The sequence below is a fragment of the Pteropus alecto genome, unplaced genomic scaffold, assembly GCF_000325575.1.
Source record: "Pteropus alecto unplaced genomic scaffold, ASM32557v1 scaffold166, whole genome shotgun sequence".
Lineage (NCBI taxonomy): Eukaryota > Metazoa > Chordata > Mammalia > Chiroptera > Pteropodidae > Pteropus > Pteropus alecto.
The window spans coordinates 2,045,234-2,063,689 of NW_006439757.1; the positions used below are offsets into that span (position 1 = coordinate 2,045,234).

Sequence of the window (18,456 nt, forward strand, 5' to 3'; positions counted from 1 at the left end):
CAGCACAGCGCAGTGGCTAAGAGCTTGCACTCTGGGAGCACGCCGCCAGAACCGAAGTCTTGTTCTCTCACTTATTCTCTGTGTGACTTTGGGCAAGTTATATAACCTTTCTATACCTGCTTCCTTGCCTGCAAAATGGGCTAATAAGAGTACCTACTGTGCAGGGGCGTTGTGAAAATTTTCAGATGTCTAGAAAATTGCCATGCATCTATCTAGTAAGTGCTGCCTAAGTGTTAGCGGCTGTCATCATCATCGTCGTCTTTGATCTCTCCCGTTATCTCACTCTAAAATGAAGCTAAATTGAAATACCACTGGTGGGGCGGGGTCGGGGGAAGCAACACCAAACGGTTTATTTACGAAGCTGTACAAAACTACACAGTGCATGGGGCAGGGTGGGGAGATGCCCTGGGACCTGGTTCATGCAGGCTGCCCCCCCACACACATACTCCTGTGTGCAGGGGCGAGAAGGAGGGAGGCTCCTTTCCCAGCCATGGTGGGTGTTCTGGATAAGGTGCCTGCTGGGTCTGAAATGACCCCCTTTGCTTTTTCACTAATATTTTATTTCCTTCCTCTCTTTTTGTGACCTCTTGGCATCCCGCACCTTCAAGGTGAAGAGGACTTCCTTCTTACTGTGCATCTTGGGGGCCATACTGGAATGTTAACCCATAGAAAAGAAGGTTGTATTTTTTTTCTCATCAATTCAGTGCGCTCAATCCAGTAAGGGGAAGTTCATAAAAAGAAAGAGAAGAAGGCTTTTCAGTTATGTCAAAGGCTGACGTGTTTCGACCTACCTTGCCCAGCATCTCAGATGCTCTGATGGTCAAACTAAGGAATAGAAGGGGCACCTGCCCCCTGGTGTGCCCAATTCAAGAACATTCTATCAGTCATCCAAAGGATCAATTCAGGAAATAAAGAACTGGAGACTTGGAGTAAACGTTTCATTGGTCATGATGATCAAAAGATAATGGTTAGCGCGCGCGCGCACACACACACACACACACACACACACACACTCAGACCTCATCTCACTTGCTGCAGGCTGAAGCAACATCTCCGGACCCCCACCCCGTCGCTGGGCTTCTCCAGCTCCACCCCGCAGCCGCTGCCCCACCCAGGACTTTGCCTTTCACTCAGACTTCTACTGCTATATTTTCAACTTCTTTCAACATGGTGCCTGGACGCTGATGGTAAAGAAAAGGCGAGGACTTGACCTGAGTCTGCGGTGGGCAGGGCTGCAATGTCCATGAGTCTTTCTCCATCTCCCTCTCCCCATCTCTCTCTTCTCCCCTTTCCCACCCCATCATTGTTCCCCAGAAACAAATAGGATGGCTTCACCGGTCAATTCTTTACATGTACAAACACCAAAAGCAGAGGAAACACCCCTGGCCACCCCCCTCCCCCCCAAACCCCAGTGCTGGGAGAGCAGCCCACGGCTGGCGAGGCTGCCTCGGGAACTGCAGAGCCGCTGGAGCTGTCCGGCTGTTCTGGAAACTTCTTTGGCCTCTGGGCTTTACCTGGAGGCCTCTTCCTTCAGCTCCTTGTTTTTCCGCACCTCTTCAGCATGTTTGTCCTGGGAGGGAAGGGAGGAAAAAGGGCAGGTCACACTTGGGGGTAAAGGAAGGCCAAGGGACAGGAGAACTCAAAGAGTGGCCGCCACCAGAAGTGAAGAGCAGGGTCTCAAGGCGTCCTGAGGAGGGGCAGAAGGTGGCAGGTGAGACTGGCAGGAGGCGGGTCAATGAGCCTGCTAGTTTGGCCCCAGGGAGCTCAGTGACTGGGGCCAACCTCCCATGGAGGACCCACCTCACAGCGACCCCAGCGCCCACCGGCCTCTCCCTCACTCATGCACTGAATATGCTGCTTGACTTAATATAAGGAGTCACACAAGGCACCTGCTAGAGGAACAGGCAAAACAGACAGGCCTCCTTGCAGGTGTCCCCTACACACACACACGCAACTTGACTGCTGCTTTTACTTCTTGTCCATCTCCTTATGAGAGTTCTATAAACCCCCTGGTGAAAGATGAGGGCTCTTTAAGTATAATAGTCTGAAGAAACTTTGGAAATATCGTCCGATACCAAAACGTGAGCTTTCTTTCAAGTGTATTAAGAGAATTCACTTTTATTTCACAGCACAATCAAGCCAAAAGCTGGAGTCTGACTTCAAAGGATCATCAGCTGTGACCTTGTGCAACTCACTTCACTGATCAGACCTCAGTTCTCTGGTCTTTAAAGGGAGGGCTATGCATGGGCCCTCTAGAAGTCTGTAAGTGCTCACCTTTAGGGCTTATCGTGGGCTGCCTTACATTTCAACTTATTCATTATGCATATATCTAGGTCCTCTATTGAGTGACTTTTTTATGGGCGGGGAGCATGCTTTGTTCTTCTTTGTATCACCCAATTTCTCCCGTGGCACTTTGCACATGGTAGTTGCTTACTAAATATGTCTCTGCCACATCCCGGCATCCATCCAAATATCATCACATCCAGATGTCAAGAATGAGCCCAGAGCAGGCCCACTGAGGTAGTCCAGATTCCCAAGACATAGCTTAAATTACAAATCTGTCCCTGGAGAGGCCCTAGAATTTTCCAGGGCCCTGGGGAAAGTATGAGGAACAGTGCATGTAAAGCAGTGGCTCTCAACCTTGCTATGTATCAGCATGACCTAGGAAGCTTGTTAAACTACGGGTCCTTAGGCATCATCTCTTGAGAGTCTGTGTGAGTAGGTCTTGGGTAGGTCCATGAATCTGTCATGTTAAACTTGACACCAGGTGAGTCTAGTGCAAGTGATCAGTGACCTACACAAACACTAACACAAAAGGCATTGTTGAAGGTGTCCCTGGCCTGGGGCAGGGCAAACACTACACACCTATCTTTTTCTGCCTCCTGCCTTCACTGATGGGGAAGGGTAAATAGGGGTCAAGATCCCAGAGGAGAGATGCCCACTCAAATGTCTACTCTGACATCTCTCTTCTTTGAGTCTTACCTGACCTCCAAAGCTATGACCCCAGAATGTGGGCTTTTCCAATCTCTCTACCTTAGAGTCTACCTTCATGCCCAGGTGAGCTCCCTGGACAGAACTCTGGATTTCTGGACTCTGTTTCCTTGACCTCCAATGGCCACTTCTCTGACAAAAGGCCAGCAGGACTATTGTGGGCTGGTCTTCCTGAAACAGGTTTTGAAAGAGCCACTTGGACTCATAGCCAAAGGACTGAGTTCTAGTCCCAGTTCCACTACTTAGTGGCTGTGTGACCCTGGGCAAGTCATTTGACCTTCTCTGACATAGTTTTCTAATTGGTAAAATAAGGACAACATTTCTGCTTACCTCATAGACTGGTTGTGAGACTAGGAATATGATGAAATCTAAGTGTTTTGCAGTCTTTCAAATGGAAGTGTTTCGTAGCCATATCATAGCTCTAGCCTTAATTATTTCTTCTGGGTTTTGTCTGAGAACCTGTGCCCCAGTCCTATTCCAATCCCAGATATTTTTTCCTGCAAGAGTTTGTTCCTAACCATCCCTCAATAACTGGAGAAGCCTGAAATCAGACCCAGATAACTTCCTTTCCATGCGATGCTTGGCGGAGGCCTTGCTGCCCCCAAAAGGATAGAGTACATGAGAGGAGGGGCTGCCCCATGCTGGTCAGCTGCATGGCCTATGCAACGTTCAGATCTGTGAAGAAACCAGATCCTTCTAGTAGCAGTTTTGAAAGGCCTGAGACTCTAGGTGGATGGGCAGGAAGGAGCGGGGACCACGCTGCTCACCATGGGACGAGGCCACCGATCGGGTCCCTGGAGTCACCGCGCAGCAGGCGGCTCCTGGAAATAAAACACAGAGCTGGAGCTCTCTCAGGAGCTGCAGGAGAAACTGGGGCAGCCTTGAGACTCAGGAAACGAGGCCAGCATGTTCTCAGCAGAACAGGTTGTTATTCTGCTGACATGTGGGACCAACCCCAGTCTCTCACGTATCTCATATTTAGGTGACACCATTTGGTTTATTGACAAAAGGCAGCATATTGGAAAGACCCGTGACTACCTAGGTCTATATCAAGAGGTTTGGAGAGAATCATATTTGTTGCTCAATGGGCCACTCAGCTCATCATGCGCTTAGATTAGAGCCAAGAGCTCGAGTCAGCATCTTTCATTGAATCGAATCGGTCCATTCAAGGATGAAGCCACGAGTGCACAACTGCTTTTTTATCCCACCTCCCTTGCATTAGTCAGGCTTTCTCTAGATGATAAGAAGTCTAATCTCCTAAAATGTTGAGAGATATCAACTGTGTGGCGATGCAGCGTGTCCCCCGAGGAATTTCAAAGCTCGATTTGTGTTTCTTGTCTATGACTTCCCAAACCAACCTTTGGAACTCGTTAAGAACCCAGCCTAACAGAAATATCCCCATTCCCACCTGAGGTTGCTTGTTCCCTGAAATGATATATAGGTCCATTATACTTGCCACAGAAGGAAGAGAGAGTCTTAGGAATCTCCCAGGTCTCTGATCCGAGACCACTTACCTTCTCTTGCAGCCGTTCCAACATGGCGGCAAGGTGAGCTTCCCGGTTCTCCTTATTGGATTCCATCTTCTGGGCCAGTTTTTCCTTAGCCATCTTGATGAAGTTGTTGTTTTCCTCAATGGCTTTTTGGATTACCTCGCGCTCATGTTCCCGCTTTTCCGCCAGGTGCTTCAGGAGCTCAGCTTCCTGGTACTAGGCACGCACAAAGGACGAAAGAGACCCTTGAAGATGAACATGCTGGGGATATGTTTACCATCGTGACTTTAAAGCTCCACACCCAGGACACACATCTCCCTGAGCTGGGTCCCAGGTCCATTGGCAGGAAGCAAGGATAGTTACTTCCTGGGTTCTCCCACCATATACTCAGCTCTCTTTTTCTCATCGCCATCATTGATTCATTCATTTATCCATTCAAAAATGCTAAATGACCATTTCTATGTGCCAGGCACTATTCTAACAACTTAGAAAAGAAAAAAGTCTAGTACAACTAAGACATACATAAATAACTCTAACCCATACTAGCATGTAACATATGCCTTAAAAGAGAAAGTACTCTAGGGATTCAAGGAGGAAGATTATTTTCCGCTTGAAAGATAAAGAAAAGCTTACACAACGACGGCATCAGAGATGGGCTACAAAGATTCAGTAGGAAACATGGTGGAGACGTGAGGGGAATGGAAAGATACCACACCATGACCTTCTTTCCCCTCCCTCAATTAAGGAGCCCTTTCATAATTGTCTAGACTTTCCTTAAATCATTAGTGTTTGTCTGTCTTACTCTTGTCACTATGCATATAAGGCCACCTCTTAGAGGTACATAAAGCAGTGCCTGACCCTCCTACCCAAACCGTAAGCTCCTAGAGACCAGGGATTTTTACTTTTTTGTTTCTCTCAGTGGTGCCTCGTTCTCTGCCTTGCAAATGGGAGATGCTATTTAAATATTAGCAGGTTGGTGGTAACCTGACCCAGTTCAGACCACCACCTGTCTTCTCCAGCTCTCTCCCCGCACTGCTGCAATAGAAGGAAGAAAAGACAACACTTGCCTTCCTTCGCTCCTCAGCTGCTTCTAGTTTCTTCTGTATCTCTTCCAGTGATGGGTCTCGCCGTCTGGGTAGGGAGGCGTTGAACTCGGGCACCCCATCAAAGGAGGGCGGCTTCAGGATGACTTCAAAGGACTGGCCCGAGGTGCATTTGTTCAGCTCGATGACTTCCATATCAGAAATTACACACCAGTTCAGGTCCACTGTGTCTGCTGCAGAGATCAGAAACGGGACTGCTCACCCCTTGAAGACTGCATGGGCACCCATAAAGCATGCACGCATACATGGGAGATCTGGGGTCCCCAAGGCAAACCAATGACCAGGGTACTGGATCTGTCCTGAACATGACACCTAAGGTAATTGGGCTCTGGTGGGGCTGGAGGGGTTGGTAGCCACAGTGAGGTCTCAGGCTCCAAGTTCAGGGTCCCAGGATCTGTGATTGCTAATAATGGCTATAGCAACTGCTTTTGCTTTTGCCAGAAGGGTCCTCCCATAGTTGAGCTTTTGCTCAAACTTTTCTCTATGGTGGCCAACAGCAGTGCATTTACCCACCACCCACCACCCATCCACTCCTCGTCCCGCTACTGATCTGATGGCTCAGCCTGTTGACACCTCTCCCCCTCTCCCTCCTACCCTGCTCTCTTCTTTCTCTCCAGTCAGCACTGTCTTTCCGCTGGCTTTGATCTTTTCTCCTACACTGTCTCCCACACCAGCCTAAACAACAGAAAAAAACAATCTCAGGTAACCCGAGCACCCCCATCTCTCATTTCCAGACCAAACCCATCCTTTCCTTTTAACCCCCAGGAAATTAAGAGGTGGCCTGTGCCCCAACCACCCCCAGTTGGGACGTGGCCTTTCAGTGCTCCCTGCTGGCATCCTGGGACACGGTGTCCTGTCAGCACGGCTATCACAGAGCTTCCCCGGGTGGCCACAGGCGGAAGTCTTCTTCCCACCTCTGGACTCACTCAGAGCATTATCCACCCTTCCCTGAGGACACTTGGCAACCGTAGAATCCAGTGATTACACCCGTCTTGGCTTCTCTTCTAGACTAGGTGTTCCTTGAGGGCACAATCTCTGCTTCACCTCAGCATCCTCCAGAGCATCCATTTGTTAAGTGAACGAACGAAAGCTAAGATCAAGAGCACTGCACAGAGGGTCTGACTCAGACCTTCCACTGCTGTCTACACCTCCAGGCCCAGCCCCACACCTGCCTTCACATGGTGCTTAGACCCTCGGACCCAGCTGCAGTGATTTCCTGGCTCTGGGAAAGAAAAGATGATGTGGGGAGGAGCGGTGCAGGATATTGGGGTAGGGAGTGCTGTACTCATGGACACAAGCCACAGGAACCCTCCACCCACTACTCTCCCAACTGCAGCCCTCACTTACCTTCGTATGTATACGATGACTTATTCAGGGGATCAGTCAGGAAACAGGAGCAGAACAGAGATACCAGCGGGAGCTCCTTCATCTTCTCTTTGTAGGCTGCAGAAACACCCGGCAGGTGAAGATGGTCACCCCCACCTAGTCTCAGAGCCAGCATCCCTGTGAGTCCGGATGCCAAAGCAGCCGGGGTCCCCGGGCTCAACAGAGGCACCCAGACCCATGCCTTGGCGGGGGACCCGGCCCTCTTCGCCCCAGTCAACCCTCTTTAGGACTCTGCTGTGTGTGATTCAGACCCACTTCTGTTCACCTACTAGAACCTAAGCCTTCCAGCGCACACAGGTGGCCCCGTCTTTTCCCTAGCATTTCACCCTCCTTCACAGAGCCAAATGCAAAACGCCCTCAGGTCAAGACCCCAAGCACCATGCCTTTGCCCCGGCCTGGAAGCCTGGCCTCGGCTATCTCCCCACACTTGCCTACGGTTTCCCATTTCTTTTGCCCCAGCATGCAGGAAATCCACATTCCACTTTACTCAAAGTACTTGGCAGTGCTTCCCTGAAGGGTAGAGAAGTGCACGCCCATCCATCTGGTCTCGCCCCTCACTGGGTGGCGAGGTCAGGCCATGAACCTTCCCTGACCTTCCCAGTGCGGTGGTCAGGGCCAGAGGGGCTGCTGTCCATGAGGGCTAGAGCAGCACCCCCGCCACTGTCTAGTCTCTCTGTGTCTGGGGAGGATTTGAAAAACGGAAGGTCATGCATCAGAGCTGAAGTGTTGACGTCCAGCCCATGCCCACCCTGGCATTGGCACCCTGCTCCTGCCACGGCCCGCCCACCGCCTTGGGGCCTGTGTACCTGTTTTAGAGCCCAGGCACCCTCAGGCTCTCTCAGCTGATGCCCAGTGCCCTGCCCAGGCTCTCTCCCCCTCATTTCCTTTTACAAGTTGAAAACATAATTAACTGCAAAACTAATACATGTGTATTGTAAAAACTTTTTAAAACACACAGAGATGAGCCAAAAGAAATAAAAAGCTCAGCTGTGATCCCACCCATTGTGTAGAGATAGCCGCTTTTTAACTCTTGGGTGTAATTCTTGTCAGTCTTTTATCTTTTTCTGTGTAGATACATATATCCGCATACAGACATGCCCTGTGCTTCTGTGTCCCTATCACATAAACGGTTTTGTACCTACCGGCGAGGGTCATGTTTTCTGGAATGTGAGATCCGAATCCAATGAAAAGTCACAGAATAGGTCTGTCACCAGCTCAGGAGGCTGTCACAAATCTGAGAAAAAGAGAGTATTTTATTGCTGACAGGTTATTACCATGAGGAAGGTTTTTATACAAGCGGGGAGGGACCCCCGGGAGGCGCCTCATCCGCTCCCATCTCCAGGCCCCCTCCACACCAACTCTCTTCCCCAAAAACCAACCATCACTCCAATCAAGTTCGGTTTCTGCACGCTAATGTGAGTTTTATAATTGACTTCCCAGCCTCAAGCCCCATGAGTATGCAGACATGGGTTTCCCAAAACTGTGTGGATCCATCTGCCTCCCTGCACAGCTCACTGGCCTACACCAAAGTAAGGATTAGGGTGAGAGAAAATCCTAAAACAGAATTACATGGAAGATGGCTACAAAATAACTGCATCGTGGATCTCTCCCTACACCCACACAGAACTCCCTCCACCCCAGCCCATTCTGATAGAAGTGACAAGGAACTGGACATGGGTTGTCAAAATACTTCTTCAGATACCCTCTCACTCCCTTTCCCCTGAGAAGCACTATCCTAAGTACTCCCTGATCCCAGTTAAGACAATCCCGGACTATGAGAAGAACAAACATTATTTTAAAATAACGTTATAATGTGGTTAGTCCAGAGATGGTAATCGGCGTGTGGGATTATCGTGGGAGCAGACACACGACTCTATAACATGCATGAGGCCTGGCGAGCCAGGGTGGGTCCCCTGGCATTAGCAGCCCCTGAACTGGTTCTTAAATGATGAGTTGGAATTAAGCAGGCGACAGCAGGCGGGGCATTCTGCCAAGAGCAGCGCCTACAAGGGGCAGAGGGAGAAAGCTCATTGTCTATGAGGATCTCAACCTGGTTGATGCTGGACCAGAAAGTATGAAGGAGGAGGGGGTGGTGAACAGGAGAGGCAGGGAGGTAGCAGATCAGAGAGTGTCTGGGGGACAGTAGATGATGGGGTTCTACTGAAGGCTACTATTTGATGGAGTGAGAATAGCCAGAGGTGAGTGTCCATCATGTGGCTACTTGATCCTTGGACACTATGATGGTTTACTTCTATGTCAGCTTGACTGGGCTAAGGGACACCTGCATAGCTGGTAAACATTACTTCTGGGTGTGTCTGTGAGGGTGTCTCTGAAGGGAATTAACGTTTGAGTCTATAGACTGAATAAAGGTCCCCCTCAGCAGTGAAGGTGGGGCTCTTCTATTCTGTTGAGGAACTGACTATAACAAAAAGGTGGAGAAAAGGTGAATTTGCTCTTTTTGCTTGAGTGGGGACCTCCCTCCTCTCTAGCCCTCAGACATGGGAGTTCCTGGTTCTCACGCCTTCTGACTGACCACCAGCTTTCCTGGGCCCCAGCTTGCAGATGCTGATCGTGGGCTTTCTCAGCCTCCATAATGGTCTGAGCCAATCCCTCATCCTTCATAAAAAAATTCGATAGATAGATAGATAGATAGATGATAGATAGATAGATAGATAGATAGATAGATAGATAGATAGATAGATAGATGTGCTGTCTCTCTGGAGAACCCTGACTGACATAGTTAACTTTCAGTGGTCACTGTGCCAGCGGTGGGTGGCATGAGCAAACAGCTTCCCTACCTGCATCCTCACGAGACAAAGGGACCTGAGACTGACTTAGAACCGCTTCTCTTCTTTAGTGAGGTGTTTTCCCTCTGGGGACCAGGGTCCATACTGGCTGGGACAGGCAGTAGGGATGATGCAAGCTGTGGGCTCAGCTCTGGCTTTAGAGCTCAACCAGAGTGGAGTCAAATACAGACTTCATTTCTCTTACTAGCTGTCACTAGTCACTTCACATGCCTAATCTTGCTTTCCCGATCTTAATTCTGCACAGAGTTGTACAAATTAAATGAGAAGAGCATGTCTGCTTTATCCAGCAAAAAGGAGGAGCTTAATAAATGCTAGTTCCCTTCTCTTTAGCCTTTTTCATCAGGGTGGTTACCAGGTACACATGCCTGCTTCAGAATCATTGCCCCGGGGCCTCACCAGCCCTGCACGTAAGGACTATAGTCTCGATTTGCAGATGAGGAAACGGAGGCTCAGAGGGTTTGTGTGGCTTGCTCAGGGTCACACAGCTAAAAAGTGAAAAAGCAGAGATCTGAAGCCAGGTCAGCTGGCTTTGAAGTGCTCTGTTCCTGAAGAGTCTCCTTGTTCTTCTGAGCTAGAGGCCCCTGCCACAGCCCTCCCAATGCAGCACAATGGGCCTCTCTCCTCGGAGTCAAGCTAGTCCTGACAGTACCAGTGAGTCCTTGAGCAGGAAGGCAGCCTGAGTGCCTGGACGAGACATCCCTGGTCATGGGGCTCCATTCTACACAAACTCTGCTCTCTACCAGGCTGGTTGCTGAGGTGATCAGCGGAGTGAGCGAGCCCGTGCCAGGAGAGGGAGCGGTCTCAGGCTTTAACCTAGATAATGGATCAGAAGTGGGGTCCAAGTAGGTGAAGGGGAGACAAAGAAAGGCATTCTGAGAAAGAAGGGGGGACAGAGCTGAGCTTTTTCTGTAGGAGCAGGTACCTAGAGTTAGGGACCATTCCCCTTGGCCTGAGCTGGGGATAATTAAGACCCTACACTCATGGGGCACTTTACAGGTTACAGTCCATGTTATCCACATTATCCCAGGTGACCTTTGTACAATACCTGGGTAGGCTAACGAGACAGGTATCATCAGCCTCACGTCCAGATGGAGGACCTGGGGCTCAGAGAAGTTAGGACTTTTGGCTAAGGTCACACAGCTAGTTGATGGTAGAGCTGGCTCTAGGATTCAGGTCTTCTGACTTGTAAGCTCTTCCCTGTGGCCAGCGGAGGGACTTGATACTAACTGCTTGTTTTTCCGTGGTCCTGGGAATTCAGGGAAAGTCAATCTGATCTGAGGATATGATGTAATTAAAATATGTAATGAGCGCTTTCCACAGTTCTATAGAAGACATTATGCTAGAAGTTTTAGGAGCAGAAGGAACCGGGTAGAGAACACAGGTCAAAGAGGCAGAGAAGGAAGACCAGGGCAGGGAATGGGAGACATCCCAGAGGTGGGCAGAGGTGTGCGTAGCCAAGGGATTTGTAACTGAGAGCACTCAGTTTAGCAGGATTGGAATCTGCATAACTAAAAATGTGTATTTATAGATCATCTACTGTGTGACAAATGCATTCACTTAAACTTTCATGATACCCTTGTGATATAGGAATTACTATCCCTGTCTTGCAGATGTGGGAATTGAGGCTCAGAGAGGCTAAGTGACATTTCCAAGGCCACTCAGTGTAGTGGGTTGAATGGTGTCTCCTAATAAGGTATATCCATGTCCTAACCCCTACAACTTGTAACTTTGTTTGGAAAAGATCTTTGCAGATTTAATGAAGTTAAGGATCTCAAGATGAGATCATTCTATATTACCTAGGTAAAACCTAAATCTAATGACAAGGGACAAGAGACACACAGATCACAGAGAGAAGAAGGCTGTGGGAAGATGCAGGCAGAGATTGGAGTGATAGTGCTATAAGCCAAGGAATACTTGAAGCCATCAGAAGCCACCAGAGTTTTTGGAAGGAGTATGGCCCTGCTGACACCTGGTGTTTGGACTTCTGGACACCAGAGCTATGAAAGGATGTATTTCTGTTGTTTTAAGTTTGTGGTAATTTGTTACAGCAGCCATAAGAAACTAATACACTCAGTCAGTGACAGAGCCAGCGTTCAAACCCTTCATTCTTTTACCTTATCTCATGTGCCAGTCTGATAGTGTAAATCCTCATGCCAATAGTTACATCATTTCTCTTGCACTCAAGACCCAAAAAATGTTGCTGCCCACAGAACATTCTGAGAAAGGATGTAAGGGTGCAGGGGAGGGCAATACTCTTCCGGAGGGCCTAGCATTGCCAAGTAACCTTAAGCCATTGGTTAGTGGGAGCCACAGCAGGGAGTCTGACTTTATCCTTAATTAACCTGTGGCATCAGCATTAAGTGGGCCGGTCACACAGCCTCTGCATTCTGGCTGTGAGAATTCCAAGATGTCATAGGGGTTAGACCAGGATTGAACACACACTATTTGGAGGATCTAGTTATGTTAACCCATGGCCCAGAGGTCCTGCAAAACAGCTCTTAGGCCTCTGCTCTCCCATCTTAGACACCAATTGCCCAGGCCATTCTCCTAGCCATGTCCAATCAACCTTAAGGCTCACAAACCAGCCTTAGTCCTAGAGGCGCGGACCCTACCAGCGTCTCACAGTGCTGTGGAATCTGTCAAACAGCCTTTGAGTTTGAATTATGTTGTCATGCTTGCAACACCTGCAAAAGGAATGAGGCTACTGGGCTTGTTCTGGGACTTTCAGAGAGTGAGCAGTAAGGCTGTTATCGCCCAAGGTCAGAAAGAACAGAATGCCTAGAATTCCAGGATGCAGGATGAAGGTTAAGAGACAATGGAGGCCAGAGTGGGCTTGAGGCCAGGAGGTCAGGCCCATCAGTAGGTGATTCTAGAGAGGGCATCAGACATCGAAGCATCGGGCTTGAGGCCAGGAGGTCAGGCCCATCAGGTGATTCTAGAGAGGGCATCAGACATCGAAGCATCATAAAGCAAAACCCCCCACCGAGGCAAACCTCTGGCCCTCCAAGAGGCTTTTTGCATGTTTCCTCTAAGGCAGAGGCCAGTCTCGGGCCTCAGGTGACCCCTAAGGAAGATCTGTAAACCTACCACATTCAGCAGAAGATAGCAAGAATCAAAGGCTCCCACCTCTCAATCCTCAACTGAAGGCTGATGTGTCACAGTCACTCGGCCTATAACTACAGAACCAGGGCTAGAGCTCAAGACAGTGGTCTCTAGACTCCTGCTCAGTGCTTGAGCCCAGACAGGGACAAGAGGCAAGGGTTTCACTGGGCAACCCAGCACCTGAGTTGTCAGTTATTGACCCAGTATAGCAGATAGTGAGAGGACTCAGCTTTGAATGGCAAAGGTAAGAATGTGGTGGTGTTATTATGCAAATTAGATTCTGCATTGCCTCTAATCTTGCAATGGCCTTGGAATTTGACTGTGTGCTAGGCGTGTGACAGGTTTTATTGGTGGACAGAGGGGACCTGATGAGCTGCATGCATGAGCTGAGAAAAAGATGAGGAAGGGAAGGCTGACAGCCAAGACTAGGTAGAAAGTGATGAGGACTGGCCTAGGACGAGTTACACCCTGACTGCTGGCGACTCAACCAACATTGTTTTCCTGTTTGAAAACTAATCCACACATTCCCCAAGCTCCAGCATCTAAGAGTCTGTATATGGAAAAGCAAGTAATTGCACATTTTTCATTTTTCCTAAACAATTAACATAATTGGTCAAATTAATTAGGTATCAATAGCCCCACCAGGCAGAGATTTGGGCCATCAGGAGATAAGACACAGGAGTAGTTTTGATTGTGGGGTGAGGTTAGCTGATAGTGAAGGTTTAGCATCAAGGCTGTTGACTGAAGAGGGACTTCGTGGATCCCCCAGTTTCCCCTAGAACATCAGAATTTCAGAGATGGGGAGACCTGGCCATCGCTAGCCAGTGGTTCTCAACTATGAGCAGCCTCACTCCCTGGAAATGCGTGGGACTTTCTGATGGTCACCGGACTGGGGCACTATAGGCATTTAGGGGCCCGAGAGGCTAAGCATCTCACATGGCATACAACAACCACACACAACCAACAACTGTCCCTTCCAAAATGCCAATACCCTCCTCCCTAGGGACCAAAGCTCCTGAGGTCACCTTGAGTTGGTGGCAGAGATGAGACCGGAGCCCAAGCCTCTGGATTCCAGTGTCGGTGCTATCCCCTTCATACTGATCCCTTCTGTCTCCCACATACGAGGGTGCAAGGGAACAGTCCAGACAGGTGCCAACAGACCAACAATGAAAATATGGGGATGTGGAAGGGACAGCACAGCAGACGGACTTGTTTACGTCGCCAGAGATGATGACCCACACTCCAGGCTTCCTGTAATGTAGTCAATGACCGGGAGCTGACAGAGAAGAGCAGCTGGTTCTCAGATGCCAAGTGGCCATTGATTAGGTGCACACCTGACTTCCTGAGGCACCTCTGACTGCTTGAATAAGTAAGCATTTTATTTGTCACTACAGGAAAGGCCTAGATAATGCCAACAGGATGTTTGAAATCCCGTGCGAACTATTTTTGAGAGATAAGAAGCTAATGCAAATCTAAGTGGTTTGAATAGATTGGTCCTTGGCAATGGTGTTCAAAGATAGTACAGGAAGTTTGCACAAAATCAGGGCACGGAAGCAGTGAATTTGGACCCAGGTCCTCTGACCACAAGCAGTACAGGAAGGAAGCTCTTTAGATCTGGGCCAATTATGTCTTTTTAATAGTCCTGTTGGAGTTATATATTACCTGAAATAAGCTGCATGAGCTACTTAAATGTCATAGAATCATATCATCTCTGTACAGTAGCCCTGGGTATTTCATGCCGATCAGAACGCTCTCACTGGCAGCCATATGTCTTATTTGGGTTTTCAAAAAGAGATACATTATTTTTTCATGAATGTGGTTTTCATTCTTTCCACAATATTTATTGAATATTTAACTCTGTGCCAAGCCCCGGCTAGCCATAGGGGTTTTTGATGATGAAAATGTGAAAGCTGTCCCCTAGGTGGAAATTTGGAGCCCTCAGAAGTTTCGCAGATGCTCCGTAGTTCTCCTGTGGTTCTCAGGCAGCCACTGCCCTTGTTATTAAGGGAGAGGCGAGGTTATGAGAGCACACGCCACGGAGGGCAAGAGAGACGCAGGGAGGGAGATGGGGCAAGGCAGAATAGTGTGCGGTTAACTGACTCTGGAGACCGGCGCTTGTTTAATTGCCCCCTTCAGGTTTGCTTCAAGAGGAAGAGATGGTGGAAGCCGTGGTCAAGAGGAGCCTCAGCCAGCACCTAACAGGCTTAGAAACACAGCTTTGGTTGTGCTTCTATGCAATAAGGTGGTGTCACCTGTTGGCAAATGCAGAGCTCTGGGCTTTATGTTTATGTTGAGAGGCAAGCCAGAGAAAGAAATTTAAGCCTGGAAAACTGACAGCCCCAAATGATCTACAGTGATGGCACTTTCTGGACTATTTTAAAATTTTAATTCAATATATACAGAAGATTCAACATATTGGAAGTAAAGTTCAGGAACACAGACTTCCATTCAAGGTCCCTGGATGGAGTGCAAGGCATTGTGACCCAAATACCATGTGAAGCTCTGGAGCCAAAGCACTTGGAAGAATGAGCACATGAAACAAGCCTGTGTAATGTTACTCCTAGTCACAATAGTTGGAGTATTTCGTAGTGCTTTACAGTTTACCAGACACTTTCACATGTATATATATAGATATATGCATTTTATGTATATTGTTTTAACTATAAACTAGTAACATCATATTTCAGGACATCTATGTGACAGAAAAAAAAAAGAAAAGAAATCTCTGCCATCTTGTTAGTTTTTGCTATTAGCATTTCCTTCTAGTTTTTTTTTTTTATGTCTATTACTTATAATTTGGATATATATATTTTATCATTTTATTCTAAAATCCTATGAAATAGATATTATTATACCTATTCTACAGATGATCAATTCAGTGAGTGACTGGATTGCCCAAAGTCATACAAGTAGAAAATGATGAAATGGAATTGGAACCCAGTCTTCTTAAGTCAAAGCCCGCGCTGCTCCTGGTAAAGTCCCATGGGACTTCCCCAAACCCAGGGCCAAGCATAAGTGGAAGCAAGACAAACGATCCTCGGGTGAGTGGTTGAAGGGTGCATGAGGGCTCGTCTGCCCCAAATCTGCCTCTCCACTATGGGCGGCCTCAGTGCTTAAAATCCTCACCCTTAAGCTCTTCTTTCTGTCAGATGTTGCCTCAGAAAGCGTCTGTTACAATGCACACACACGACCTACCAAGTGTAATAAATTAAATCACCTTCATATCAGCAGAGCACAAACAATAGCATTTGTAGACATTTTCAGGAGTCAAGCTCTCTACTCACAGGTGGGAGGAGCCACGGAGGTGTCTAGCATTTACATTTCCCACCCATTTTCACAGGAGGAGACAGAGCTGTCCACTGCCTTTCCCAAGACTCAAGCAGGAGTCAACGGAGCCAGTGTTCGGGCCGGCATTGAGCTGCACTAAAGGGAAACTCTTATCTTTTGCAGTAATACTCTTGTTTTCTTTGTTCTTTCGTTCTTCTCTAATGCTTTGAAGTTTTACATTTTGTTTTTATCTTTAAGTTAAAATCATTTAGACCTATATTTCATTACATTAAGAATAAAACAGATTTAGCATGCTTTTACTTCCTTTCACTATAAATCTGGTTCTGTCAGAATTATCTGGATTTTTAGTTCTGAATTATGATTATTGATTTCTTTCTTACATTTTATTCAACAAATATCTATGTATGTATTACGTGAGGCACTAGGAAGGAATACAATGATAAATTTAATAGACATATTCCCTAGCTTCAAGTTATTTGACAATTGCATTCAGCTTTATAAATGTGTTGATTATAATTAGACAATATCTTTAAATTCTAGTGTTTTCTTTCTTTATGACCATTATCAATATCCTCTTTGTACTTGAATTCTCTAATTTGATTTTTAAAAAAAAGTATTAGCTAGACTACTTCTGGAGTAATTATTCTCCAGGAAGGACTCATGGAATACTTGTTGAGTCCTTACATTCTGGTCTTGTGGTAGGTGCAGAAGATAGACCTGTCCCACTATCAGTAGCCAAGCTGTGTTTGTGCTGTCAGCAGGCAGAGCCTATCCACCTGTTTCCACATACCATAGTCCTCCCTTAACCCAGGGAATAAGTCCTAAGATTCCCAGGTTATGCCTGAAACTGCATATAGCACCAAAAACTGTATGTACTATGTTTTTTTTTCTATACGTACATACCTTTTCCCTTAAAGAAAGCACTTTCTGCCTTCTCTTTGGCATATCCAAATATCCAACATCACTAATCTTGCCTTACACTTTAGGCTATTATTAAGTAAAATAAGGGTTACTTGAACACAAGCACTGAGATGCTGTGACAGTAGATCTGATAACTGAGAAGGCTACTAAGTGACCAATGAGTGGGAAGCAAGTACAATGTGGAGACTCTGGACAAAGGGATGATCCACATTCCGGGAGGGAGCGAGCTGGAGGGCGTGAGGTTTCATCATGCTACTCAGAACGGCGCACAAGTTAAACCTTACAAATTGTTTATTTCTGAAATTTTCCGTTTAATATTTCATATTACTGTTGACTGAGAGTAACTAAAACCGCAGAAAGCAAAACCGTGGATAAGGGTGGACTACTGTATTCATTTTGAGCCTGGCTTCCTACCTGGTCTAGATGTCTGGGCACTGACAACCCAGATTATTCATTGGAACTCTGTGCTCTGCCCATCCCCCTCCCCCACTGGGCCTTTTGCCTTAGAATCTGTGCTCAGATCCTTTTTCTGGATTCGCATTCCCTGGTTTGTTCTCTGAACTCCCGGGTTGCCTGTGTCCTGTCTTAAATCAGGCCAACCACCCCAGACTCCTGCCCCTTCTGATCTGTTCTGTCCTCCTGCCTCCCACCACCTACTTCTGACAGCAGAACCCTAACCGGGTGGACACACAGCTCTCTGTCTTAATTGTTGGACATGTCCAGTGAGCTTTGGTGGGGAAGGAGAGGAATGTATGGGGAAGGGGATAACACACCTACATCTGTGTGTCTTTCTATCTTCCTAGTGGGTTTAAAATTGCAAAACCCTGAAAAAGAGGTTTTTTTGGCCTTTACTCCTCCCCAAAGAAAAACAGAAAAAAGTAACATTTCCAGGCTATCACGTCTCTAAATACAGCAAATTCTAACTTAATAAGCACACTAAATTTGTGCATGATGTTTATTTCCCAGGAAGAGAGAGAGAGAGAGAGAGAAGGAGAGAGTTTGCTTCTCTGCAAGTCATTATAAATTATATTTTGCGTATTTTACATATAATTTTCCCCAAAATTTCTCTCTCCCTTCACACACAAAAAAGTCTCATTTCAACTCACCCATGACTTCAAAATCTCTGGGAATTCTGTATCTCCAAATGAAAATCCAGGTAAATTGGAAATAATATAAAAATATCAAGAAGGTCTAGGGAGAGGATCTTAGGAGTTCAGGAAAAATTAAGCCTTTCTTTGCTTATGATCTTGATTTTTTTAAATATCCAATTATTTAAAAACAGAAACATAAAAGATCTGAATTTTCTCATTTTTGTTTTCTCTATAGTTGGGTTAAGGTACACACTGTTTCCTCTCTCTCTCTCTCTCT

General features: G+C 47.1%; 1 protein-coding gene across 4 annotated transcripts in view; it reads right to left on the reverse strand.

Moving 5' to 3' along the window:
* Window positions 1-1,002: 1,002 nt before the first annotated feature.
* STMN4 (stathmin 4) overlaps window positions 1,003-18,456 on the reverse strand; it is a 20,328-nt gene continuing 2,874 nt past the window's right edge. The window contains exons 2-8 of one of the 4 annotated variants that reach the window (XM_006916967.1): window positions 8,113-8,204; window positions 6,932-7,027; window positions 6,179-6,259; window positions 5,549-5,757; window positions 4,506-4,697; window positions 3,759-3,812; window positions 1,137-1,570 (exon numbers count right to left, since the gene is read on the reverse strand). In XM_006916967.1, coding sequence (XP_006917029.1) covers window positions 3,792-3,812; window positions 4,506-4,697; window positions 5,549-5,757; window positions 6,179-6,259; window positions 6,932-7,027; window positions 8,113-8,125 — 612 coding nt within the window. In that variant the 5' untranslated portion in view covers window positions 8,126-8,204 and the 3' untranslated portion in view covers window positions 1,137-1,570; window positions 3,759-3,791. Of the gene's footprint in view, window positions 1,571-3,758; window positions 3,813-4,505; window positions 4,698-5,548; window positions 5,758-6,178; window positions 6,260-6,931; window positions 7,028-8,112; window positions 8,205-18,456 lie in introns of those variants that run through there. The other 3 variants (XM_006916966.1, XM_006916970.1, XM_006916968.1) reach the window with 3 other exon arrangements.